The 26519-nt window shown below is 44.8% G+C and overlaps 1 protein-coding gene across 3 annotated transcripts in view; it reads left to right on the top strand.

Moving 5' to 3' along the window:
• Nucleotides 1–13585, top strand: part of slc5a9 (solute carrier family 5 member 9) — a 98189-nt gene extending 84604 nt beyond the window's left edge. The window contains exons 12-13 of one of the 3 annotated variants that reach the window (XM_068037167.1): nt 7317–7467; nt 9604–13585. In XM_068037167.1, the coding sequence (XP_067893268.1) occupies nt 7317–7467; nt 9604–9809 (357 nt within the window). In that variant the 3' untranslated portion in view covers nt 9810–13585. The remainder of the gene's footprint in view (nt 1–7316; nt 7468–9603) is intronic. The other 2 variants (XM_068037166.1, XM_068037165.1) reach the window with 2 other exon arrangements.
• Nucleotides 13586–26519: the final 12934 nt, after the last annotated feature.

The following is a 26519-nucleotide window of genomic DNA, read 5'->3' as shown; positions in this document are numbered from 1 at the left end:
GTGAAGCAGGCTCGAGAGGCCATTTGGCTTACTCCTGCTCCTATTTTTTATGTTCTCAAAGGAGCAGGCACTGATTTATGGCATAATTATCTCAGCAGCCATGAAGAAAGGATTCATGGAGTCAGCTTGAATCAATATATTCCACTGTGTAATGGAGAAGGATTTGATTTGATGTCAAGACCGAAAAGATATTAAATATGTTTTATAATCAGACTTTAGCTGCTGGACAGAACTGAAATAGTACTGAATCTTTTCTTCCCCCACTCAAGGAGCTAAAGTAGTGTATTAATTCCAAGATTTTAATGATTCATTTTCCTTTGTTTTTTATCTTGGGAGAAACTTCTGTATTTCACAGCATTCCTGTGTGTGTTTGAAGAACAGCCAATCCAGAGAACTATAGACTAGTAGGCCTAATGTGAGTGGTAGGATGGATACTAGAATCTTTGTTAAAATATGAGATGAGATAATACAACATCTCAAGTCAGAAAATACAATAAATACAAGTCAGCATGGATTTCTAAAAGGATGACCATGTTTAAAGAATGTCAGTGAAATTTTGTAAAAACAACAGAAAGAGCAGATAAGGGCAGTGAAGTTAGGTCTATGTTATGACCAGGTGAGGAAGGGGTCTCAGGCTCCCCTTTTGCCCCTTCTCTGGCTTGACCACAACAGGGTTTATCTTTTTAACACAGTGATTTAACTTACCACCTCAGTGAGCACTTCCTCCTGCTCCTCTAATATAATGTAAATGAACCAATCAGACAGGTTTTCTTGAGTTTAAACAAGAAAGATGTAAGTTTATTAACCTTATCACTCTAAACCGGTTAAAATTACTAAACTACGCTACGCATCCATGCCCCACATTGACACAAGAGCCACACACACATACAAATAGATTACGGAGGGAAAAACAGAGTTGGGAGGTTGGCGTAGAGTCCGTAATAAATGGAATTTATATACTGAATCTCAGTTCCAGAGTTCTTAGTTCAAACTGTGGTCCTGAAGTCCCGCTGGGCCACGTGCACAGTTCAGGCTTGCTTCTCAGGTTTCTGAAGGCAGAAGAGGGGCTTTATCCATGTCCCCTAGTTGCCGGCTATGCTGGGCAGTAGGTTTGAGGCCTAGTAGTTGCAGTCGAGGCTTCTCTGGGACTTTGGTGGAGAGAGATGTTCCCTTGCTGGATTTCAGTTACAGTCTGCCTTCTGAGTCACCACTCACAAATCTCCAGAGTGGCCGAAGCAGTCACATGATATGCCCACCTCTTTATTTGTGAATGAGAATCTTCTGGAAGGGTCTCTGAAATTCAGGGCTCTCCCCTCAAGCTGACATACTTGGTGGGGGCAAGGGGGGTTGTTGGCTCTTTCAAAGTCAATGGGTGTCGATGGCTTTTGACGACCACATTGATAAGGCTATCTCAGATAAGTGAATCAGAGAGCACCCCATTGTTCTGGCTGGTCTGAGTTAATCACATCTGTCTCCAGCCTAATCCTTTGTATTTCACATATGCAAATTGTACGTGGCCATCTTAGCTGCTAGCTGTTCTGTTTTAAAAGCTATTTGTAACAATTTCCAGTAAAAGTCTCAGGCAAAGTTCCACATGATGAAATTAATATTTCCATTTGGCATGTGGGGTTTTCATCACATCTAATATACATAGACTTCCAGAAGGCCTTTAATGAGGTGCCATAAGAGACTCATGACAAAGATCAGGGCACGTGGAGTCAGGGGCCAGTTAGCAGAATTGATTGAAATATGGCTACAAATTAGAAAACAGAGAGTAGGATGTTAAGGGGAGTTTTTCAGAGTGACAGAAAGTGGGACATAGTATTCCACAAGGATCTGTGCTGGGACCACTGTGTTCAACCATGTATATATATAAATGATTTGGATTCAAAAATTGGAGCTATGGGGGTATTTTTATGGGCAAGGGAAGGTAGGTTCCGGTTTTCTTCACTTAAAAGTAACTTTGGGTTGGAATCCTGACATCAACCCACCGACTTCTGGGTTTCTGTCACATGGAACTCAGGAGCTGTCCTTATCAATAATATGTATGTGTGTAAATGTTTAAGCAGTTGGAAATGCAAGCATTTAAGATACTCTATAAGCCAGTTATATGACAAGTATGTGATTCAGGCTGATATTTTCAGCATCCATTGACAAGAGGTATACTGCCACCTTTTGGTTGTATTCTACCCATTAGCAATGGACCATTTTTAAGACTTAATGCCAACTGCAAATACAGCAGTTTTGTGTGAGGCAACTTCCTGCAGGTGTTTCTGCATCTCTTGGCCTTAGTGCAGTTGAGAGTTAAATTGCCAACCTACATTACTTTTGCATTCATCTGCAGCAAAAACCACTTTGCCGTAGTGGTCTATGTAAATATCAGAGGGAATCTGTGACATCAGAACAGTGTGATGCCTTTAAAAATATTTTCGGAGCAATGATAAACATCAGTTTTTATTCAAAACCATCACTCTCCCATGATTCATATGTTGGTTGTCTGGCAATATTCTGAATATTGGTGGAGAATGCTTTAAGTTATTTGGGTTGTTTTCTCTGCTGCACATAGACAGGATATAAACGATGTAACTGGCTCTGAGACAAATATTACATAGCATTACATAGCATTTACAGCACAGAAATAGGCCATTAGGCCATTCTGCCCAACAGATCCATGCCAGTGTTTATGGTCCACAAAAGTCCCTTCCTACCCTACTTCATCTAACACCATCAGTATATGCTTCTATTCCTTTTTCTCTCATGTGCGTATCAGCTTTTCCTTGAATGCATCTATGCTCGTCTCCTCAATTACTCCTTGTGGTAGCAAGTTCCACATTCTAACTACTCTCTGGGTAAAGAAGTTTCTCCTGAATTCTCTTTTGGATTTATTGGTGACTATCTTATATTTATGTCTCCTAGTTCTAGTCTCCCCCACATCTACACTATCAAACCCTTTCACAATGACTGTTCTTTTCTAGGCAAAAGATCTCCAGCCTGTTCAATTTTTCCTGATAGGTATAACCTCTCAGTTCTGGTATCATGCTAGTAAATTCTGGTTGCACTTTCTCCAGTTCCTCTATGTACTTTTCATAATATTGAGATCAGAACAACACAGTTCTCCAGGTGTAGTCTAACCAAGGTCTATACAAGTTTAACATAGCTTCTCTGCTTTTCAGTTCTATCCTTCAGAAATAAACCCCAGCGCTTTGCTTTTTTAAAAAAGCCTTATTAATCTGCATTGCTACTTTCGGTGATTTGTGTAAACTGCTCCCCCCCAACCCCACGCGATCCCTCTGCTCCTCTGCCCCATTTAGATGATTATTTTCCAAGGAGTATGTGACCTCCTTATTCTTCCTACCAAAATGTACAATCTCACATTTGTCTATATTGAAGTTCATTTGCCAATCATTCATCCATTCCGCAAGTTTATTAATATCTTCCTGTATTTTGTCACAGTCCTCCTTTGTGTTAGCTACTGCCCCAGTTTGGTGTTGTCCACAGATTTTGAAATTATATTTCTCAAGTCCAGGTAAATAGTCAATAATAGCAGCCCAGCACCAATCCCTGTGGAACACCAGTTCCCACCTTTTTGCCAGTCTGAGTAACTACCTTTAACCCCTACTCTCTGTTTTCTGTTTTGTAGCCAGCTTGCTATCAATTCTACTACTTGTCCCCTGAGTTCACATGTTCTGATCTTAGCCTTGAGTCTGCCATGCGGTACCTTATTCCAAGGCCTTTTACAAATCCAAATGCATTACATCTACTGCATTACCCTTATCTATACTTTTTGTTACTTTTTCAAAGAATTCAATACGGTTAGTCAAGTATGATTTACCTTTTTGAAATCTGTGCTAACTATTTATTATTTTTCTAGATGTTTTCCTATTATAACTTTGAGTAAGGATGCTGTTATTTTTCCTATTATCTTTGATAAATATGCATTAAATATGCATTACACGTTGGCAAACAGGGAATAGTGTTTAATTGTTTTTGCTGCAAAAACTCGTTGCACATGTTTACAGTGTACCCATGTATTCTACCTCCATTCAGGTTGCATACTGGGGGCTGGACTTAATGTGGCTGTCGAGGGCGGGAATAGTGGCCCGGGGGGATGGAGAATTGCAACACAACTGTCTGTCCGGAAATCCAGCATCGTGACACAGTTCCAGATTTTGTCAGTGGTGGGATAGCACAATGGTATAGCATTGCCACCGCTATGTGACGGGAACCTATTTTTAATTGCTGAAATGCTAATTAACATGCATTTAAATATAATTAAAAGCTATTCAGTGATCAGTGAGTGATTCTGTGGAAAGTGGGCAGCACGGACGTGCCTCCCGATTCACGACCGGTAAAACCTGGTGGCACTGAGACGAGAGGCCACATTGCTGCGATGGGTAGGCAGCCTGCAGCATTGCTGCTTAGGGGAACAGGAGGGTTTGGAGGCCAGTATGGGACTGTGTTGTTGCAGGCTCCGCAAGAGGGTCTGGAGTGCTGGGGGCTCAGCAAGGGGGTTAGGGGTGTGGAGGGCTCTGCAAGGGGGCTAAGTGTGGATTTGGTGGGGTGTTGGGATGTCAGTATGAGTTGGCAAACTACTGTGTGATGGGTCTGTTTTCTCGCAGTGCTGGAACAGAGGGTGGGCCATCATCAAGGTTGGGCTCAGAGATCCATCAGTGACTCTGCCGACCAAATTGGCACATCCTCAGGCGCCCAGGCAGGAGGCCAGAAGGGTTGAGCAGAGTGCGAAGGAGGCAAGAGACAACCTCATAATGACTCGTTTACAGCCATCCTGATGTCCATTCACAGAGAGTGAAATAAAGGCTCACCTGAAAGCCTAAACTCTGTCGCATCTTTTCCATATGTGGTCCTTGTCTTGCGAGCGGATGCAATGCATACTCGTCACCATGGGAGACAAAATGTTAATGAAGGCTCTCATCATATCGGCATGTTAATGAGGGCTGTGGTCACATTGGCATAGCCCTTAGGGGGAAAGGGGGAGGTCAAAATCTCACAATTAAAGCATAATGGCACCTGGCTTTCAGACAATGAAACCTGATGATTTTAACAAAAGATCTGTTAATTATTTAACACAAAATGTATATGGTACACCCGTGAGACCCAAACTGTGGCTATGTACTGTTCTTAATAGGTTTGTGGATGCTCCTATGTAGTGTGACCCCAGCAGCTGCAGCTGGGCTGGAGGCAAGCTGTTGATCAGGCTGCCCCTTGGCCTGTAATAGCTTTGGCGGGTGTCCTCTGGCTGCCTGAGGCCTGGAAGGCTCAACCTGCCTGGGGGTGTCCTGGACTGGTGCAAGACTCTCCTCAGGCATCATGGCTGCTGGAGTTGGGTTCACTGGCTGAGGGGCTGAGGAGCCGGTGGTCACACTCGGAGCACCCTGTGGGGAGCCTTCACATATGGATGACAGCCTCTTCTACCTTTGATGGCTCTCTTGAGCCTCCTTGCTCACCAGAGAAGTACCGGTAGCTGCAGAAGCCACTGGGCTCCTGTTCCTTCCCTCACCTTGCCACTGCTGTGTTGAGCTCATGGCCAAGGCAATGATGTGGAGGTCTGTGTGCATCTGTGGAATCTGGCTTTCCATGAGGGTCGTCAACCTCTTAATGGAGGAAGCCGTACGCTCACATGCCTGAGACATGGCAGCACTCATGGCATGAATGGACTCCTCCATCATCTGCTCATGGCTGTGCATGGCCTCTGGCATCTCTGCCAGATGTTGTTTTATCCCTCTCTGCAGCTCCAGCATGCCCTGTGCTGTTGACACCAGAGGCTTTGTCATCATCCTGGGGCTCATGGGCCTGACCACACACAGTCCTCCAACTGTTAGAGGCCTCAGCTATATCAGCCTCAGCCAGCTGCTTGTGTGGTGCTTTCACAGATTGTGACCCTGATTTGACTGCCGAGTGCATACCAACTGAGGTGATAGTATCTGCGCTGGTGGAGAGTGCAAGAAAGTCATGGGATAGTGCATCTTCTGAGTGATCCTCCTCCTCGGAGGTGGACAACCGTCCACCTGTGGCTACGGATCTCTGCGAATGGCAACCTGCATGATGGAACACAAGCATATGTGGGTTAGGCTGTGCAGATCTCCTGATATCAACCAAGTGTTATATGGCTCTCCAACATTGATGTGAATGCCAATGGGAGGCAATCCTCACCCACTTGTGCAGGGACTCAACCTCCCCGTCTGATACTGTGCAGCCGCTCTGAGTGCCCACCAGCTCCAGGGTCTTTTCCTCGGCGGAGGTGAGTGGACATAGATCTGGGAATCCTCCGCCTTTTCGGGCCATCTCCCTCCTATTATGGGCCATCTCCTTCCTATTATGGACCTTCTTGTCCTGCAAGAGGAAGGATGGAGCTGTGAACGAAGGTAGCCTGTGGATGAGAGATTAATGCACCTGTCAGGAAGAGACAAAACCCCAGCCACTCAGCCAATGCCGCAGCGCTGCTACCCTTCCCATGTCATGCATCTCCTGCATAGTCACATGCAATGCTCAGAAAGGCAATTGGTATGGAGCACTCACCATGCAGAACACAAGAAGCCATTGACCCTCTTCCTGCACTGGACCCAGTTGTGCTGGGCAAACCCACGGCTGCTAACCTCCTCTGCGATCTCCATCCAGGCTTGCTTGGTCAGGCAGGAGGACCTCTTCTTGCCATCATTGGGGAAGAGAACTTCCTGCCCTTGCTTTGTAGCTTGGAGGAAAATCTGCAGGGAGGCATCACTGAGCCGTGGGGCCAAACTGTGTCTTGCCTCGGCCATCATTTTCTGCCCTCCTTGGCGGTTGAGGGGGGCACAGGAACCAGTCGGAGAAAGTTGTAGGCTGCACCAAGCTGACAATGGATGCAAGACAGGATTTAATGCAGGGATGGCAGGCCTTTAAATATGATGTCAGCACCTACTGTGGAGTCACCTAAAACCATAATTAACTATTCACCTTGCACTCCCACCACCTGACTGGGTGATCCCGCACCGCCTCTAGGCAAAATGGTCGCCTGCCACGTAATCATGGTGGGCCGGGCTGGGACTGGCGGCGGGCTCATTAAATTTAGCCCTGGCTGTAACTGTTATCAATCCAAACACAAGATTCCACCTCTAATAAAGTCTAGGTGGGGCAGAGGAGTGAAAAATTAACTTTTACAGAAGACTTTCTTTACTTTACTGAACCAAATGTGGCCAGCATTTTACCAGTGGAATTCCAGCACACAAGTGAATTAGTCTTTTTATTATTGTGCAACATTGAACTACATAGACTTTTGGTTGTCAGAGAGTAAATGATTGTATTATTTTATATTTCCAAAGCTGATCCGATTAACATGGTGGACTAGACACAATAAAGCCTCTAAGAATGACTTGAATGATCTCTGGAGCCAGTCGAAGACAGTTACCAAATCTGTTGAGAGCAATGGTGAAGTGGCATCTGTTATGGAGAGTGATGGACTACATGAAACAGGTAGATGAGTGATGAGTTTCTGAAAAGGGCCAATATTGATGGTAATGTCATATGCTAACCATTAGCTATGGTAGCAGTGCTTCATTCAATTCCGTCCAAAGAGGACATGCATCCTCTGCTGAATGATCTACAAATGTCAGTGACCTGCAGTTAAAATCATGTTTGTCAGACAGGAAATTCACTGTAACAAAAGCAAGAGCTAGAGAAGAGGGAAGGAGGTCTGAATCAAAAAATATAAATGTAGAAAAATGGAAAACTAAGAAATATTGTTGATTGTTACAGGAAGTAGGGAATAAAAAAACTGTGCTGTAAAATATTGCGATGTAACTTGCAAGCAGTGCGAGCTTTTAACGGCTTGATGAGGCCATTGGGGTATCTGGGATCTTGGTAAACAGTGGGACCGACAGTGTTTCTCCTTAACCAATGAGAGATAAGGATTGAGAAAAAATCAGAGGAATGATGGAGAAGAGTATAAATTATGTCAAATCAAACACAGGAAGAGAAATAAAGAGAGGGATGGATGGGATGAGGGAGTGAGAAAGGTGACAGGAAGGAAAAGTAAGAAAAAAAACTAAGATTTAAAATTTGACAATTTTTAAAAATTCTACCAACAATTTACTACAAGCAAGAATAGAATTGTACAGTTTAAATTGTTCCCTTTCTGTGCCAGAGAGGTTGATTGGCACTGCAATAATCATTATCACATTGATAAAAAGGTACTTATGCCATAAAATTTCTGTGGCAAGATTAATGTGCAAATTCAGCAAGTTCTTAAAAATAACGAGGAGGCTATAGACATGATGCTGTTTGTGCGAAGTAAATGGGGGAGTGATGTAAATCAACCAGCAATCTTTGGCGATTTGCAACTCGCATAGTATCTCCTTAATCTGCTGAACTTTCTGGCCAATTAGTGTATTAATAACACGGAGGGCTGGATTTTGTGCAGGAGGCAGGACTCCTGGCGCTGGGCTGAAAAGGCAGGGGGAGCCCCGCCTTTGCATTTTTTCAGCTCCCTGGAACGATCCTCTGGTCTTTTGGGTCAAAGATTTAGGAGGCAGGATCCCCGTTCCTTTAAAGACTTTATAGGGACAGGGATGCCACCTCCAAGAGCTGCCAGCCAATCAGAGGGCCGGCAGCTTAGCAGTATCAGCAGCCCCAACAGGAGTGGTGGCCACTGCCGGTCCTGCAGAGGCCTCAGACCCAGGCCCAGTGCTGGAATCCTGGAACACAGGTAGGTGAGGCGGGGTCGCCGGGGCCAGTCCAGACTGGCACTGGCGAGGTGGGGTGGTCGTTTGGTCCAGGGGAGGGGGGTCACGGGGGGTGCAGTTGCTCCGGGTGGGGGTGGTGGTGGAGTCCTTCGTGGGTCACAAATTTCCCACAGAGGAGGTACCCCATCACCTCCCCGAAGTCCACAGAGGGGAGGGGGAGGGGGGGGCCACATCGTTTTACAAGGCATTCTCCTCGCGTGGCGGAAGCCCCCCCCACCACTGGTAAGATGCCAGCGGCAGCAGGAAGATACGCTTAAATGGCCGTTAACAGGCCACTTAAGGGCCTCAATTGGCCTCTGGGCGGGAAGGTCATCATCTGCCTATCCCGCCTCCGGGAAGATCGGAACCCGGAATCTGTCAGGTTCCGTGGACTCCTAGGGCAACTCCCTCTGAACTATATACCACTGCGCCGCCACCTCTGATGGGTCTGTCCTGCCGGTGGGACAGGACATACCCAGGGATGGTGATGGAGGTGCCTGAGATATTGTCTCTAAGGTATGATTCTGTCAGTATTACGCTGTCAGGCTGTTGCTTGACTACTCTGTGGGACAGCTCTCCCAATTTTGGCACAAGCCCTGAGATATTAGTAAGGAGGACTTTGCAGGGCTCCAGTTCTCCTCCACCACCTCCCCCAACCCCCTACCCCACTGCCACGAAACGAAACATGCCTTCCAGATGAGCACAAGATCTGGCCCTGTGTGTACCATTAACACACAGTTAGCATCCAGCAAGGTTATTGTTGACCCTCAAAATTTGGTGATTCTTCAATGCTTTTCATTTGAGAAATGTAACTTCAACACTGCTTATTTACTACGGTTAAAGCTGTTTATTCCATTCAATTTTGCTGTGTTTACTTCTATTGAAACAGCGGCACTTCCCTGGTGGAAGAAAACATTTTTTTGTTTCTGTGGCCTCACTGCACAGCAGAAACCTGAACACACAGAAGAAGAAAATGATGCCATACAGAAAAGTTTAACCAACATCGAAGAGGATCCTTTGTGGCAAAATGTGTGCAACATGAATGCTTTAATCCTGTTGGTAATTAATGTCTTCTGCTGGGGATACTTTGGATAAGAAGAGTTTTTGCAGTCTTAGTGCAGGACTTGTTTTGTATCTCATTGGTGAAATACTTATTTGTAACAATAAGTTTATAGCAACATCTATGTATGTATTAATTTTTATATTACTGGTAGGTGCAGTCAACTATTGCTTTCTATGATTCATTGAAAATGTTTTAAAAAAATTTAAAGTTTTGTATTTGCAGGTGTATACACGCATACATATTTATACATGCATATACATTGCATACACACTGCATACATATAAAATAACTGAAGTTCAGATGTAACAGCAAGCAAGATTGACAGTTTTTATTTTTAGTCAGCATAAACTTTGTTAATGTAGCACTTCATTGTTAACCAGTCAATGATGGGCCCTTTCAGTGTCTAGCACTGCTATTACAGTGGGAAGGAAATCTGCTGTCCTTACCTGGTCTGGCCTACATGTGACTCCAGACCCACAGTAATGTGATTGACTCTTAAATGCCCTCTGAAATGGCCTAGCAAGCCACTCAGTTGTATCAAACCACTACGAAGTCTAAGAAAAGGAATGAAACCAGACAAACCACCCGGGATTGACCTAGGCACTGGAAAAGACAATGGCAAATGCAGCCCTGAAAAGTCCTCCTTACTGATAATAAGTTGCCCTTGGACTGCTGAATGTTGACTGCGGACCCCATGAAGTCTCATGGGATCTGGTCAAACATGGGCAAGGGCACAGAATGTACTCTGGGTGGGGGACTTTAATGTCCATCACCAAGAGTGGCTCGGTAGCACTATTACTGTCCGAACTGGCCGAGTCCTAAAGGACAGAGCTGCTAGACAGGGTCTGTGGCAGGAGGTGAGGGAACCAACAAGAGGGAAAAACCTATTTGACCTCGTCCTCACCAATTTACCTGTCGCAAATGCATCTGTTGATGCCAGTATTGGTAGCAGTGACCATCACACAGTCATTGTGGAGACAAAGTCCCATCTTCACATTGAGAATACCCACCATCGTGTTGTGTGGCACTACCACTGTGCTAAATGGGATAGAATTCTAACAGATCTAGCAACTCAAAAATGGGAACCCATGAGGCGCTGTGGGCCATCAGCAGCAGCAGAATTATATTCAACCACAATCTGTAACCTCATGGCCCAGCATATCCCCCACTCTACCATTGCCATCAAGCCAGGGGGACCAACCCTGGTTCAATGAAAAATGCAGGAGGGCATGTTAGGAGCAGCACCAGGCATACCTAAAATAAGGTGTCAGTCTGATGAAGCTACAACACAGGACTGCTTACATGTCAAACAGCAGAAGCAGCATGCGATAGACAGAGCTAAGCAATCCCACAACCAATGAATCAGATCTAAGTTCTGCAGTCCTGCCACATCCAGTCGTGAATGGTGGTGGACAATTAAACAACTAACAGGAGGAGGAGGAGGCTCCACAAATATCCCAATCCTCAACAGTGGGGGAGCCCAGCACATCAGTGCAAAAGACAAGGTGAAACACTTGCATCCATCTTCAGCCAGAAGCGCCCAGTGTATGATTCATCTCGGCCTCCTCCTGAGGTCCTCAGCATCACAGATGCCAGTCTTCAGCCAATCCAATTCACTCCACTGATATCAAGAAATGGCTGAAGGCACTGGATAGTGCAAAGGCCCTGACAACATTCCGGCAATAGTACTGAAGACTTGTGCTCCAGAACTATCTGCACCCCTAGCCAAGCTGTTCCAGTACAGCTACAGCACTGACCTAGCAATGTGGAAAATTGCCTGGGTATATCCTGTCCACAAAACGCAGGACAAATCCAACCCGACCAATTACCACTGCACCAGCCTACTCTTGATCATCAGTAAATTGATGGAAGGCGTCGCAAGCAGTGCTATCAAGTGACACTTGCTCAGCAATAACCTGCTCACTGATGCTCCATTTGGGTTCTGCCGAGGCCATTTACCTCCTGACCTCATTACAGCCTTGGTCCAAACATGGACAAAAGAGCTGAACTCAAGAGGTGAGGTCACATCAAGTTGACATCAAGGCAACATTTGGCTGAGTATGGCATCAAGGAGCCCTGGCAAAACTTGTGGCAGTGTGAATCAGGAGGAAAACTCTCTGCTGGTTGGAATCATACCTAGCACAAAGAAAGATGGTCGTGTTGTTGGAGGTCAATCATCTCGGCCCCAGGACATCACTGAGGAGTTCGTCAGGATAGTGCCCTCGGTTCAATTCGCGTCATCAATGACCTGCCCTCCATCATAAGGGCAGAAGTGGGGATGTTTGCTGATGATTGCACAATGTTCAGCACCATTCGCGACTCCTCAGATACTGAAGCAGCCCATGTTCAGATGCAGAAACACCTGGACAACATCCAGGTTTGGGCTGATAATGGCAAGTATCATTTGCATCACACAAGTGCCAGGCATGACCATCTCAAACAAAAGAGAATCTAACCATTTCCCCTTAAGATTCAATGGCATTACCATCCCTTATTGCTGAGTCAAAAACCTGGAACACCCTAACAGCACTGTTGGTGCACCTATACCCAAAGGACTGCAGCAGTTCAAGAAGGCAGTTCATCACCACTTTCTCAAGGGGAATTAGGGATGGGCAATAAATGCTGGCCTAGCCAGTGACGCCCTCATCCCATGAATGAATAAAAAGAAGATTCTATTAAATAAACAGCAAATTCCAGTTGACAGGTTTTTCATTTTGTTAAATTTAAAATATTGTTTGATTCATTTCATTCACAAAAATGTTTGAATTGTGAAATGTGATTTAATGAAGAAAGAAAAGAGAAGAACCAAAAGAATGTAAGATTTCTGTCACATGCAAGAAATCAGTAAAATGCAGGAGTCCACAATTCGGCAAGAAGTTCACCAGGCCTTGCAGAAACCATGGTGAGTGTGACAGTCCATGTCATGCCTGCAGCAACAAGGCATCAGGGGTTCTGAGCACAGTCATGGCTTCCAGAGTGGCAAGTACAGTGTTTTGATAGACTCATCGCAAGAGATGCTTAACAACTTAGAGATTTCAGGATTTAATTGGGACTGTTTGGTTTATTCTCTTGCCATCTGAGCCGTGCCCAGCACCCTCTTGCTGCAAGAAGTGGTAATGGATGTCACTATTTCAGAATAGTGACACTGATGTACCACTAATTCTTCTAATTCCCTTTGATGTCAGAATAGGAGGGACCTTCATGCTAGAGACAGCAACCCTTACAAGTGCAATAAAAACAGAAAATGCTGGAAATACTCAGCAGATCTGACATATCTGTGGTGAGGGAAAGAGTTAATACTTTAGGTGGATGACCTATCATCAGAACTAGTGCAAATCAGATACAGCTGGAAGCTGGTCTGTCAAGGCCAGCAATTTGTCTTTAAGACACTAATGGAAATGTCCCACCCACTCTCCTTTGAACCTTCTGTACTCAGGAAGAATCAGAGAAGAAGTTAGGAACACACATTAATAAGAAGGCAGGCACAAAGGCACACTTGACTTTTTGCAATTAGTAAAATTGATATTTGTCAGCCAAAATATGTATACAATATGTGGTGGAGTAGTTTTGTGAAGGAAAATCCAATCTTAAAAGACTCCCACCAAAGAAGCATATTGTAAAATGGTCTATCTGGCTTTCAATTTCATTTAGATAGCAATTTATGTTGAGCAGAATTTCAAACCACTATCTTCTAACATGACTAAACAGCATCTTGTCTACACATTCTTCAGGAATGGCAAATAAATAGATGCCTTCCAAATGACCTTATTCACCAAGTGGCTTTTTGAAAAATTTTGTAAGTACATTTTCACTTTCATATGTACAATCCTTTGAAGTACTCACCCTAACACCACAATTGATTTATTCAAGTTGTTTATAACAGTAATAAATATGACCATAAGAGATAGGAGCAGGAGTAGGCCATTTGGCCCCTCAAGCCTGCTCCACCATTCAATAAGATCATGGCTGATCTGATTGTGGCCTTAATTCCACTTTCCTGTCTGGCCCCCATAATCCTTGACTCCCTTGTAGGTCATAAATCTGTCTAACTCAGCCTTGAATATCTTCAATGACCCAGCCTCCACTGCTCTCTGGGGAAGAGAATTCCAAAGATTAACAACCCTCTGAGGGAGGAAATTCCTCCTCAACTCCATCTTAAAAGTGAGACCCCTTATTTTGAAACTGTGCCCCCAGTTCTAGATTCCCCTACAAGGGGAAACATCCTTTCAGCATCTACCCTGTCAAGCCCCCGCCCCCTCCCAACCCACCCCACCTTGCCTCAGAATCTTATGTTTCAGTAAGATCATCTCTCATTCTTCTAAACTCCAACAAGTATAGGCCCAAACTGCTCAGCCTTTCCTCATCAGACAACCCCTTCATCCCAGGAATCAGCCTAGTGAGCCTTCTCTGAACTGCTTCCAATGCAAGTATATTCCTTCTTAGGTAAGGAGACCAAAACTGTACACAGTACTCTAGGTGCAGTCTCACCAATGCCCTGTACAACTATAGCAAGTTTTCTCTACCTTTGGCAATAAATGCCAATATTCCATTAGCTTTCTTAATTACTTGTATACCTGCATGTTAACGTTTTGTGATTCATGTACAAGGACACCCAGATGCCTCTGAACCACAGCATTCTGCAGTCTCTCTCCATGTAATAATATTCTGTTTTTCTATTCTTCCTGCCAAAGTGGATAACCTCAAATTTTTCCACATTATACTCCATCTGCCAAATTTTTGCCCACTCACTTAACCTAACTATATCTTTTTGCAGAGACAATGGCCAGGATTATATCCTGGTGACGGGGGTCTCAACTTCCAGAAGAAGCGACGCCAAGAACTCCGCGTCGCGTCTTCTGTGGGAGACCCATCGAATTTAGTGTCAATTAGGCACTTACGTGGACAGCAGTGGGCCTTCCACGGGATCAAGGACCCCAGTGACGGAAATCCCGCCCTCGGAGAGCTGCCGGCCAGAGGCCATCAGACCTTTCACTCAGCAGCGCTACCGCAGAGGCGGTGGCTGCTTCTAGTGGAGCACCTACTCGAGGCCTAGGAGTGGCGCTGAACCCAGGCCACAGATAGGCCAGGACAGGAGGGTTCTCACAGGGTGAGGGTCGCGGGGGAGGGTGGGCGTAGGGAGGTCAGCAGCAAGGGCAGGGGGTGGCTGTCAGCGGGCCCTTCCCTTCCTGATGCTGGGTCCATTGTTCAGACATTAAATGCCTTTTAACAAGGGACCCCACCCCCAGAGCCGTACAGCAGCCCACAGGGCTTTTTGTGTAGGAGGCGGCATATTGAGGCCCTTAAATGGGCATGAATTGCCCAGTTAAGGGTCTCAATTGCCTGCAGGGTGGGAAGACTGTTCACAGGCCTACTTGCCCTGGACTTAATTTTGGTGGAGGTGGGAAGATGGCGGCATCCCTGCCACCCCCATCCCACCCAATTTTATGCTCTTCCTACCCTCAAACCCGCTGCAGAGGAGAGCATAAAATTCCCCCCTTTGTGTCTTCCTTACAACTTGCTTTCCCACCTATCTTTGTATCATCTGCAAATTTGCCTATAATACGCTCGGTCCCTTCATCCACGTCATTAATATAGATCGTAAATAGTTGAAGTCGCAGCACTGATCCCTTTGACACCCCCTAGTTACAGTTTGCCAACCTGAAAATGCCCCATTTATCCTGAATCTCTCTTCCTGTTAGTTAGCCAATCCTCTATCCATGCTAATATATCATACCCAACATCATGAGCTCAAGTTTACTAACCTTTTATGTGCCACCTTATTGAATGCCTTCTGGAAATTCAACTGCACTACATCTACTAGTTCCACTTTATCCACCCTGCTTGTTGCATCCTCAAAGAGCACTAATAAATTTATCAAACACCTCTTCCCTTTCATAAAACCATGTTGACTCTGCCTGATTGCATTATGATATTCTAAATGTCTTGCTACTACTTCCTTAATAATGGATTCTAGCATTTTACAAAGGACAGACGTTAGGCTATCTGGTCTATAGTTTCCTACTTTCTGTTGCCCTGTTTTCTTGAATAGAGGTGTTACATTTGTGGTCTTCCAATCCTCTGGGACCTTTCCAGGATTTGGGAAGATTACAACCAATGCATCTACTATCTCTGCCACCATTTCTTTTAAGATCCCAGGATTCAGACTTTCAGGTCCAGGAGACTTGTCAGACTTTATTCCCATTAGTTTTCCTTGTACTTTTTCTCTAGTGATAGTGACGGTTTTAAGTTTCTCCCTCCCTTTTGACTCTTGATTTTCTGCTACTGCCAGTTCTTTTTTTTAACTAATGGTTTTCAAAGAATTTCCTAACTGGATGTTTGGCTAGCAATAACTTTATTTCATTATTATATTTATGAAACAGTTTGTGAGTAATAAAGGGGCGGCACAGTGGCGCAGTGGTTAGCACCGCAGCCTCACAGCTCCAGTGACCCAGGTTCAATTCTGGGTACTGCCTGTGTGAAGTTTGCAAGTTCTCCCTGTGTCTGCGTGGGTTTCCTCCGGGTGCTCCGGTTTCCTCCCACTTGCCAAAGACTTGCAGGTTGATAGGTTAATTGGCCATTATAAATTGCCCCTAGTATAGGTAGGTGGTAGGGAAATATAGGGCCAGGTGAGGATGTGGTAGGAATATGGAATTAGTGTAGGATTAGTATGAATGGATGGTTGATGGTCGGCACAGACTCGGTGGGCCGAAGGGCCTGTTTCAGTGCTGTATCTCTAAAACTAAAAAAAAAACTAAAGTAAACTTATTACAAATAGAAACGTAATGGAATTTGGTTAGTAATTATTTTATTGATCTCTATCATGGGATTGATAAAATAAATTTAATGTGCCTAGAAACAAAGCTAAGCAAGCTAAATTCATGAATAGCTTTGCTGTGTAATTTAAATGAAATATGGCATACGTGCATCACTTGGATCAACAATGCAGACCCCTTCCATCAGCACAAATTCATCTTGAGTGTTGCTGAGTCAATGGTTAGCAAAAGCTGAGCTGCATTAGGGACTTGCATTCATATTTGCCATCTACTAATACATTATGGTACTTAACTTTTCATTGTACTCCCACAGTAATGAAAGTACTTGCATAGAAAAGAAACTGTAATGAATCTTACAAAACTGACAGTCCAGCATTGTTCGGAGGATGGAAGCAGTATCCCAGAGTATACACCACTTAAGTGAGATAGTACAATAAAAGACTTTATAGGACTATTTATAAATGCCAAAATTGAGCTTCAACAATTCAATTCCCATAATGTTCCTGAAATATGTGCTCTTGATTTAAATACAGGACCAGGCCTTAATTAAAATTCAGCTGTAATCCTTGCAGTATATTTTGCAGTTTGTATTTTTTGAACAAACAAGAAAGGAAAAATTCCTGATAGAGCTGCTGCCACTCTTTCTCTAGATCTTGTCTTAATGAGAGTTATAATCTAGTGCCATCTTGGCCTCCTCCTGAGGTCCCACCATCAAAGATGCCAGGCTTCAGCCAATTCAATTCACTCCATGTGATATCGAGAAACAGCTGAGCATATTGGATGCAGAAAAGGCTATGGGGTCCTGATAACATCCCAGCTGTTGTGCTGAAGACTTGTGCTACAGAACTAGCAGCACCTCTGCGGCACAGTGGCGCAGTGGTTAGCACCACAGCCTCACAGCTCCAGCGACCCGGGTTCAATTCTGGGTACTGCCTGTGTGGAGTTTGCAAGTTTTCCCTGTGTCTGCGTGGGTTTTCTCCGGGTGCTCCGGTTTCCTCCCACAAGACAAAAGACTTGCAGGTTGGTAGGTAAATTGGCCATTACAAATTGCCCCCTAGTATAGGTAGGTGGTAGGAAAATATAGGGACAGGTGGGGATGTGATAGGGAACATGGGATTAGTGTAGGATTAGTATAAATGGGTGGTTGCTGGTCGGCACAGACTCGGTGGGCCGAAGGGCCTGTTTCAGTGCTGTATCTCTAAACTAAACTAAAACTAAACTAAACACTGGCATCTATCCAACAAAGTGAAAAATTGCCATGGATGTCCTGTTCATAAAAAGCAGACAAATCCAAGCCGGCCAATTATTGCCTCGTCTGTCTACTCTAAGTCAACAGGACCATCTGCATGCCAAACTGCGTAAGCAGCATACGATAGACAAAGCTATGCGATCCCATAACCAACAGATCAGATCTAAGCTCTGCAGTCTTGCCACATCCAGTTGTGAATAGTGGTGGACAATTAAACAACTAACTGGAGGAGGTGGCTCCACAAATATCCCCATCCTCAATGATGGGGGAGCCCAGCACATCAGTGCGAAAGATAAGGCTGAAGCATTTGCAACAATCTTCAGCCAGATGTGCCGAGCTGATGATCCATCTTGGCCTCCTCCTGAAGTCCCCAGCACCACAGATGCAATACTTCAGCCAATTCGATTCACTCCGCGTGATATCAAGAAAAGACTAAAGGCACTGGATACTGCAAAGGCTATGGGCCCTGACAATAGTACCGAAGACCTGTGCTCCAGAACTTGCCGCACCCCTAGCCAAGCTGTTCCAGTACAACTACAACACTAGCATCTACCCAGCAATGTGGAAAATTGCTCAGGTATGTCCTGTACACAAAAAGCAGGACAAGTCCAACCCAGCCAATTACCGCCCCATCAGTCTACTCTCAATCATCAGTAAAGTGATGGAAGGCGTCATCAACAGTGCCATCAAGCGACACTTGCTTAGCAATAACCTGCTCAGGGATGCTCAGTTTGGGTTCCTCCAGGGCCACTCAGCTCCTGACCTCATTACAGCCTTGGTTTCAAAGTCGACAAAAGAGCTGAACTCAAGAGGTGAGGTGAGAGTGACTGCCCTTGACATCAAGGCAGCATTTGACCGAGTATGGCATCAAGGAGCCCTAGCAAAACTTCAGTTAATGGGAATCAGGGGTAAACTTTCCGCTGGTTGGAGTCATACCTAGCGCAAAGGAAGATGGTTGTGGATGTTGGAGGTCAATCATCTGAGCTCCAGGACGTCACTGCAGGAGTTCCTCAGGGTAGTGTCCTAGGCCCAACCATCTTCAGCTGCTTCATCAATGACCTTCCTTCAATCATAAGGTCAGAAGTGGGGATGTTCACTGATGGTTGCGCAATGTTCAGCCCCATTTGCAACTCCTCAGATACTGAAGCAGTCCGTGTAGAAATGCAGCAAGACTTGGACAATATCCAGGCTTGGGCTGTTAAGTGGCAAGTAACATTCACGCCACACAAGTGCCAGGCAATGACCATCTCCAACAAAAGAGTATCTAACCATTTCCCATAGAACATAGAACATTACAGCGCAGTACAGGCCCTTCAGCCCTCGATGTTGCGCCGACCTGTGAAACCATCTGACCTACACTATTCCATTTTTATCCATATGTCTATCCAATGACCACTTAAATGCCCTTAAAGTTGGCGAGTCTACTACTGTTGCAGGCAGGGCGTTCCACGCCCCTACTACTCTCTGTGTAAAGAAACTACCTCTGACATCTGTCCTATATCTATCACCCCTCAACTTAAAGCTATGTCCCCTCATGTTTGCCATCACCATCCGAGGAAAAAGGCTCTCACTATCCACCCTGTCCAACCCTCTGATTATCTTATATGTCTCTATTAAGTCACCTCTTCTCCTCCTTCTCTCTAACGAAAACAACCTCAAGTCCCTCAGCCTTTCCTCGTAAGACCTTCCCTCCATACCAGGCAACATCCTAGTAAATCTCCTCTGCACCTTTTCCAAAGCTTCCACATCCTTCCTATAATGCGGTGACCAGAACTGCACGCAATACTCCAGGTGCGGCCGCACCAGAGTTCTGTACAGCTGCAGCATGACCTCGTGGCTCCGAAACTCGATCCCCCTACTAATAAAAGCTAACACGCCATATGCCTTCTTAACAGCTCTATTAACCTGGGTGGCAACTTTCAGGGATTTATGTACCTGGACACCAAGATCTCTCTGCTCATCTACACTACCAAGAATCTTCCCATTAGCCCAGTATTCTGCAATCCTGTTACTCCTTCCGAAGTGAATCACCTCACACTTTTCCGCATTAAACTCCATTTGCCATCTCTCAGCCCAGCTCTGCAGCCTATCTATGTCCCTCTGTACCCTACAACATCCTTCGGCACTATCCACAACTCCACCGACCTTCGTGTCATCCGCAAATTTACTAACCCACCCTTCTACACCCTCATCCAGGTCATTTATAAAAATGACAAACAGCAGTGGCCCCAAAACAGATCCTTGCGGTACACCACTAGAAACTATACTCCAGGATGAACATTTACCATCAACCACCACCCTCTGTCTTCTTTCAGCTAGCCAATTTCTGATCCAAAGCACTAATTCACCTTCAATCCCATACTTCTGTATTTTCTGCAATAGCCTACCGTGGGGAACTTTATCAAACGCCTTACTGGAATCCATATAGACCACATCCACGGCTTTACCCTCATCCACCTGTTTGGTCACCTTGTCAAAAAACCCAATAAGGTTTGTGAGGCACGACCTACCCTTCACAAAACCGTGCTGACTATCTCTAATGAACTTATTCTTTTCAAGATGATTATAAATCCTATCTCTTATAACCTTTTCCAACATTTTACCCACAACCGAAGTAAGGCTCACAGGTCTATAATTACCAGGGCTGTCTCTACTCTCCTTCTTGAACAAGGGGACAACATTTGCTATCCTCCAGTCTTCCGGCACTATTCCTGTCGACAATGACGACATAAAAATCAAGGACAAAGGCTCTGCAATCTCCTCCCTGGCTTCCCAGAGAATCCTAGGATAAATCCCATCTGGCCCAGGGGACCTATCTATTTTCACACTTTCCAAAATTGCTAACACCTCCTCCTTGTGAACCTCAATCCCATCTAGCCTAGTAGTCTGTATCTCAGTATTCTCCTCGACAACATTTTCTTTCTCCACTGTAAATACTGACGAAAAATATTCATTTAACACTTCCCCTATCTCCTCCGATTCCACACACAACTTCCCACTACTATCCTTGATTGGCCCTAACCTATCTCTAGTCATTCTTTTATTCCTGATATACCTATAGAAAGCCTTAGGGTTTTCTTTGATCCTATCCGCCAATGACTTCTCGTGTCCTCTCCTTGCTCTTCTTATCTCTCCCTTTAGATCCTTCCTGGCTAGCTTGTAGCTCTCAAGCGCCCTAACTGAGCCTTCACGTCTCATCCTAACATAAGCCTTCTTCTTCCTCTTGACAAGCTCTTCAACTTCTTTAGTAAACCACGGCTCCCTCGCTCGACAGCTTCCTCCCTGCCTGACAGGTACATACTTATCAAGGACACGCAGTAGCTGCTCCTTGAATAAGCTTCACATTTCGATTGTGCCCATCCCCTGCAGTTTCCTTCCCCATCCTACGCATCCTAAATCTTGCCTAATCGCATCATAATTTCCTTTCCCCCAGCTATAGTTCTTGCCCTGCTGTATATGCCTGTCCCTGCCCATCGCTAAGGTAAACCTAACCGAATTGTGATCACTATCACCAAAGTGCTCACCAACTTCTAAATCTAACACCTGGCCGGGTTCATTACCCAGTACCAAATCCAATGTGGCATCGCCCCTGGTTGGCCTGTCTACATACTGTGTCAGAAAACCCTCCTGCACACACTGGAAAAAAACTGACCCATCTAAAGTACTCGAACTATAGTATTTCCAGTCAATATTTGGAAAGTTAAAGTCCCCCATAACCACTACCCTGTTACTCTCGCTCCTGTCAAGAATCATCTTTGCTATCCTTTCCACTACATCTCTGGAACTATTTGGAGGTCTATAGAAAACTCCCAACAGGGTGACCTCTCTTCTCCTGTTTCTAACCTCGGCCCAGACTACCTCAGTAGACGAGTCCTCAAACGTCCTTTCTCCCTTTGACATTCAATGGCATTACCATCGCTGAATCCCTCACTATCAACATCCTGGGGGTTACCATTGACCAGAAACTGAACTGGAGTAGCCATATAAATACCATGGCTACAAGAGCAGGTCAGAGGCTAGGAATCCTGAGGCGAGTAACTCACCTCCTGACTCCCCAAAGCCTGTCCACCATCTACAAGGCACAAGTCAGGAGTGTGATGGAATTCTCTCCACTTGCCTGGATGGGTGCAGCTCCAACAACACTCAAGAAGCTTGACACCATCCAGGACAACGCAGCCCGCTTGATTGGCACCCCATCTACAAACATTCACTCCCTCCACCACCGATGCACAGTGGCAGCAGTGTGTACCATTTAACAAGATGCATTGCAGCAATGCACCAAGGCTCCTTAGACAGCACCTTCCAAACCCGCGATCTCTACCAACTATAAGGACAAGGGCACCAAATCCATGGGAACACCACCACCTGCAGGTTCCCCTCCAAGTCACACACCATCCTGACTTGGAACTATATCGCAGTTCCCTCACTGTCACTGGGTCAAAATCCTGGAACTCCCTTCCTAACAGCACTGTGGGTATACCTACCCGACATAGACAACAGCGGTTCAAGAAGGCAGGTCACCACCACCTTCTCAAGGGCAATTAGGGATGGGCAATAAATGCTGGCCAGACCAGCGACGCCCACATCTCATGAATGAATAAAATAAAAAGTACTGGAAGGTGTCATTGACAGTTCTATCAAGTGGCACTTATGCACCAATAACCTCCGATGCTCAGTTTGGGTTCTACCAGGACCACTTGGCTCCAGACCTCAATTTTTTATTCATTCATGGGATGTGGGCGTCGCTGGCTCGGCTAGCATTTATTGCCCGTCCCTAAGTGCCCTCTGAAGGCATTTCAGGGTCAACCAGATTGCTGTGGGTCTGGAGTTACATGTAAGTCAGACCAGGTAAGGATGGCAGATTTCCTTCCTTAAAGGACAATAGTGAACCAGCTGGGGTTTTACAACCACCTCCCCATTGTTCCAAACATGGACTGCCGAATTGCAGCAGTGAGGTGAGAGTACATGTAGGAAGCAAGGAGCCCAAGTAAAATTGAAGTCAATGGGAATTGGGCAAACTCTCCACTGTCTGAAGTCATAACTAGCACAACGGAAGAGGCCAATCATCTAAGCCCCAAGACATCACTGCAGGGCTTTGTCAGGGTAGTGTCCTAGGCCCAAACAACTTCAGCTGCTTCATCAATGACCTTCCATCCATCATAAAGGTTAGAAGTGGGGATGTTCGCTGATGATTGCACAGTGTACAGTACCATTCACAATTCCTCAGATAGTGAAGCAGTCCGTGCCCGTATGCAACAAGACCTGGACAAAAATTCAGGCTTGGGCTGGTAAGAGACAAGTAGCATTCATTCCAAACAAGTGACAGGCAATGACCTTCTCCAACAACAGAAAATCTAACTATCTCCCCTTGACATTCAACAGCATTACCATCACTTAATCCGCCACTATCAACATCCTGGGGGTCACCATGACCAGAACTTTAACTGAACCAGCCACATAAATACTGTCGGTACAAGAGCAGGTCAGATGCTAAGTATTCTACAGCAAGCGATTCAGTTCCTGATTCCCCAAAGCCTTACTGTCATCTATGAGGCACAAGTCAGGAGTGCAATGGAATATTGCCACTTGCCTGAGTGAATGCAACTCTGACAACACTCAAGAAGCTTGACACCATCCAGGACAAAGCAGCCCACTTGACTGACAACCCTTCCACCATCTTAAACATTCACTCCCTCCATTGCACTCCGTGACTGCAGTGTGTACCATCTTCAAGATGCATTTCAGTAACTCACTGAGGCTTCTTCGACAGCACCTTCCAAACCCACGACCTCTACTGCCTTGAAGAACAAGGGTAGCAAGCACATGTGAACACCACCAGCTGCAAGTGCCCCTCCAAGTCACACACCATCCTGACCTGGATACATATTGCCATTCCTTTACTGTCACTGTGTCAAAATCCTGGAACTCCCTCCCTAACAGCTCTGTGGGTGTACCTACACCAGATGGGCTGAAGCAGTTCAAGAAGGTGGCTCATCACCACCATCTCAAGGGCAATTAATGAATAAATGCTGGCTTTGCCCGTAATGCCTGCATTCTGTGAATGAATAAACAAAAGTAGGAGATTTTAACTACCTTTATTATAGGAAACTTATGATGAGTAAAAGAATGTTTTTTGCAGTGTATTCAGAACAGTTCTCCTAACATGGAAGAAAGGAGGCATTTTTTCTTCATAATAAATCAGAGGAGGCAACATAAAGATGGGGGAATATTTACAAATCAATGTCAACAATATAATTAGCTAGTGTTAAAGGGAAAAATATAAGGATAAGGGACTAGAAAAAAAATGGTCCTTTCACAGATTAAATGAAAGGGAAAATTGGCAAATAGAATGATAGATCAGCAATGAGAATTATGCAAGCTGTAGATGGAAAAGGTACAAATCGATTATATTCCAGTGTGAAATTTTGGAATTTTTGCTGATATAGCCTGGAAGGAATTTTGTTCTAATTCATGTCAAATAAATAAAGAGCATTGTGGGTTAATTAGTATGCAGAGCTGCAGTGTGGGAGAAATTGAGAAAGTCTCATATGTGAAGGAAAACCTTCAAGCCTGAGACATCTCTTTGTGCAACAGACAGCGTGTTGAAGATAAAGTACAATAGCAGTTGGGGTAGATTTAATCAACTGTATTCCTGTAGATCTGGGTTTGGACAATTGAGTCTTAGGGTGGAATTTTACCATGGGCTTTGGGACCCTGATGTTAGGACCCCGTAATAGGGGTCCTGAGCCCATCCCATAAAAGACGGTGTTGATGCTGCAGGCACAATCAGAGGGCCAGCAGTTCTGGATCTTGGCACCCCAACCGGGAGAAGTGGGCGTTGCTAAGGCAGGTTGGCGATCACGAGGGTGCCTTAACATGGAGGTACCCGTTCTGGGTTGCACAGCAATGCAGAAATAAACAAAATCTGGGGCAACAAGTCCGTCTGGATGGAGGGGAAACCCCTCCACTGGATCGGGTGCAGCTGCTATTGCGGCCTTTAACTTCCGCAGCCCTTTCAAAGGAATATGGATCCTCTGGCTCTGTTGACAACGCTCCAAGACTGCCACAGGGAAATTGCCTCCATTGAGCTGGCGAGACCACAAAATTACTCCGAATGGAGTTCCGAAAGCGCGGGAGTTGCAGCCGACAGCTGTAATACTGGCGTGGGACGGCCACTGGGAGAAGGTATGTTAATTTGAATGATTTTAACTTAAATTATTAATATTAAAATGAAGGCCCTGCCGCCCAGTGGCAGGAGGGCCAACCGAGGCCACGCCACCGCTGGTAAAATGCAGCGGGGCCTTCTCATCGTTGGGGGTTGTGGCGTGCCTCTCCCAGAAGACTTTTCTGGGCCCCCCAAATGCCAGAAGCATCAGACGATCCAACCCCTAATAGCTAAAATAGTTCCCAACTTTTTAAAAAAATGTCAAATTTATAATTTAGACTGAATAAATGCAATTAAACATGTATTACATTTTAAAGATGCTTTTTTAAGTTAAGCTATTGTAATATCTAAACCTTAGTTATCTATTATGATTACAAATTACTATCGCACAGAACGGTTGTGGGAATATAGTACAACTTTCACGTCAGAAACAATGTAATACAATTACTTGGCAAGCACCAGTCCGCAGGCTAACATATGGCTATTTAATATCCATAGTATGTTACTGTAGTAGGCTCAGCACTTCTCTAACATTGCTGCAGACCTGGGGTATACAAGACCAGCAGCTGAATGTTGACAGCTGTTTCAAAAACTTAGGGAAAAACTGACATAATCTACCTTGCCTAATATAGAATGGACTTCCAGATAGTGTAAACAGAGGTCTGGAATAATTTAGGAATCAATTAGACAAGAAAAGAAAGACTTGCATTTATATAACGCCTTTCTTGACCTCAGGATGTCCCATAGTCTTACAGCCAATGAAGTACTTTTTGAAGTGTATTATTACAATCCTGTTAGGGACTGTTAACTTTTAAAAAGAGAAAGTCGAATTCCCAGTTATTAGTGAAAGAATTACGCCACAAGATTTCACAATTTAAACAAAAAAACTTTACAAGAGCAAACAAAGCAAAACACAACTAACAACACTACAATTTGGAAACATTTATACTTTAAACTTAAAATCTTAACAGAGCATGAAGACATAAACTTTAAACTCTAGATATCAACAGAACACCTCTGCTTGACTTCTACTTCCACCCCAAGAGTTCCCCTATACTTTAAAGGATCTTTGCAGTTTGTTTACTTCTCCTGGGACCAATCCAAAGTGTACCACAGCTCTTAGGAATTCACTTTGTTTTTCATTAATTTATCAACTGTCTTCTGAGGTACCAGTTCTTCTGAATCCCGACTTCCCAGCTTGAGCACTAGCCTTACTCAAAACAGAAACACCCCTGGTTCCGGATGACCTCTTTGCTTTAGAGTCCAGCTGCTTCCAAAGCCAACAGCTTTCTCTGTGACCAAGAGTCTGTTTGAAGCCAACAACTTTTTCCAAAAGCCAACTTCTTTTCCTAAAACCAACTGCTTGTCTGTCAGAAAGCACGCAGATTAAAATACCAACTGGCATCCCCTGCATCATCTATCTCCATAGCAACATGGTACACGTGGGCTGTCTCAGATAGCAATTTAAACTAATTAATTCCAACTCCAAATCTTCACTTTGTTCTGGGAAATCAGATAAATAATTAAAATTTTTATTTTTAAATAATTTAAACTC

The sequence above is a fragment of the Heterodontus francisci genome, chromosome 8, assembly GCF_036365525.1.
Source record: "Heterodontus francisci isolate sHetFra1 chromosome 8, sHetFra1.hap1, whole genome shotgun sequence".
Lineage (NCBI taxonomy): Eukaryota > Metazoa > Chordata > Chondrichthyes > Heterodontiformes > Heterodontidae > Heterodontus > Heterodontus francisci.
The sequence above is the reverse complement of the archived record's forward strand: the minus strand, read 5'-3'. Positions and strand labels throughout refer to the sequence as shown.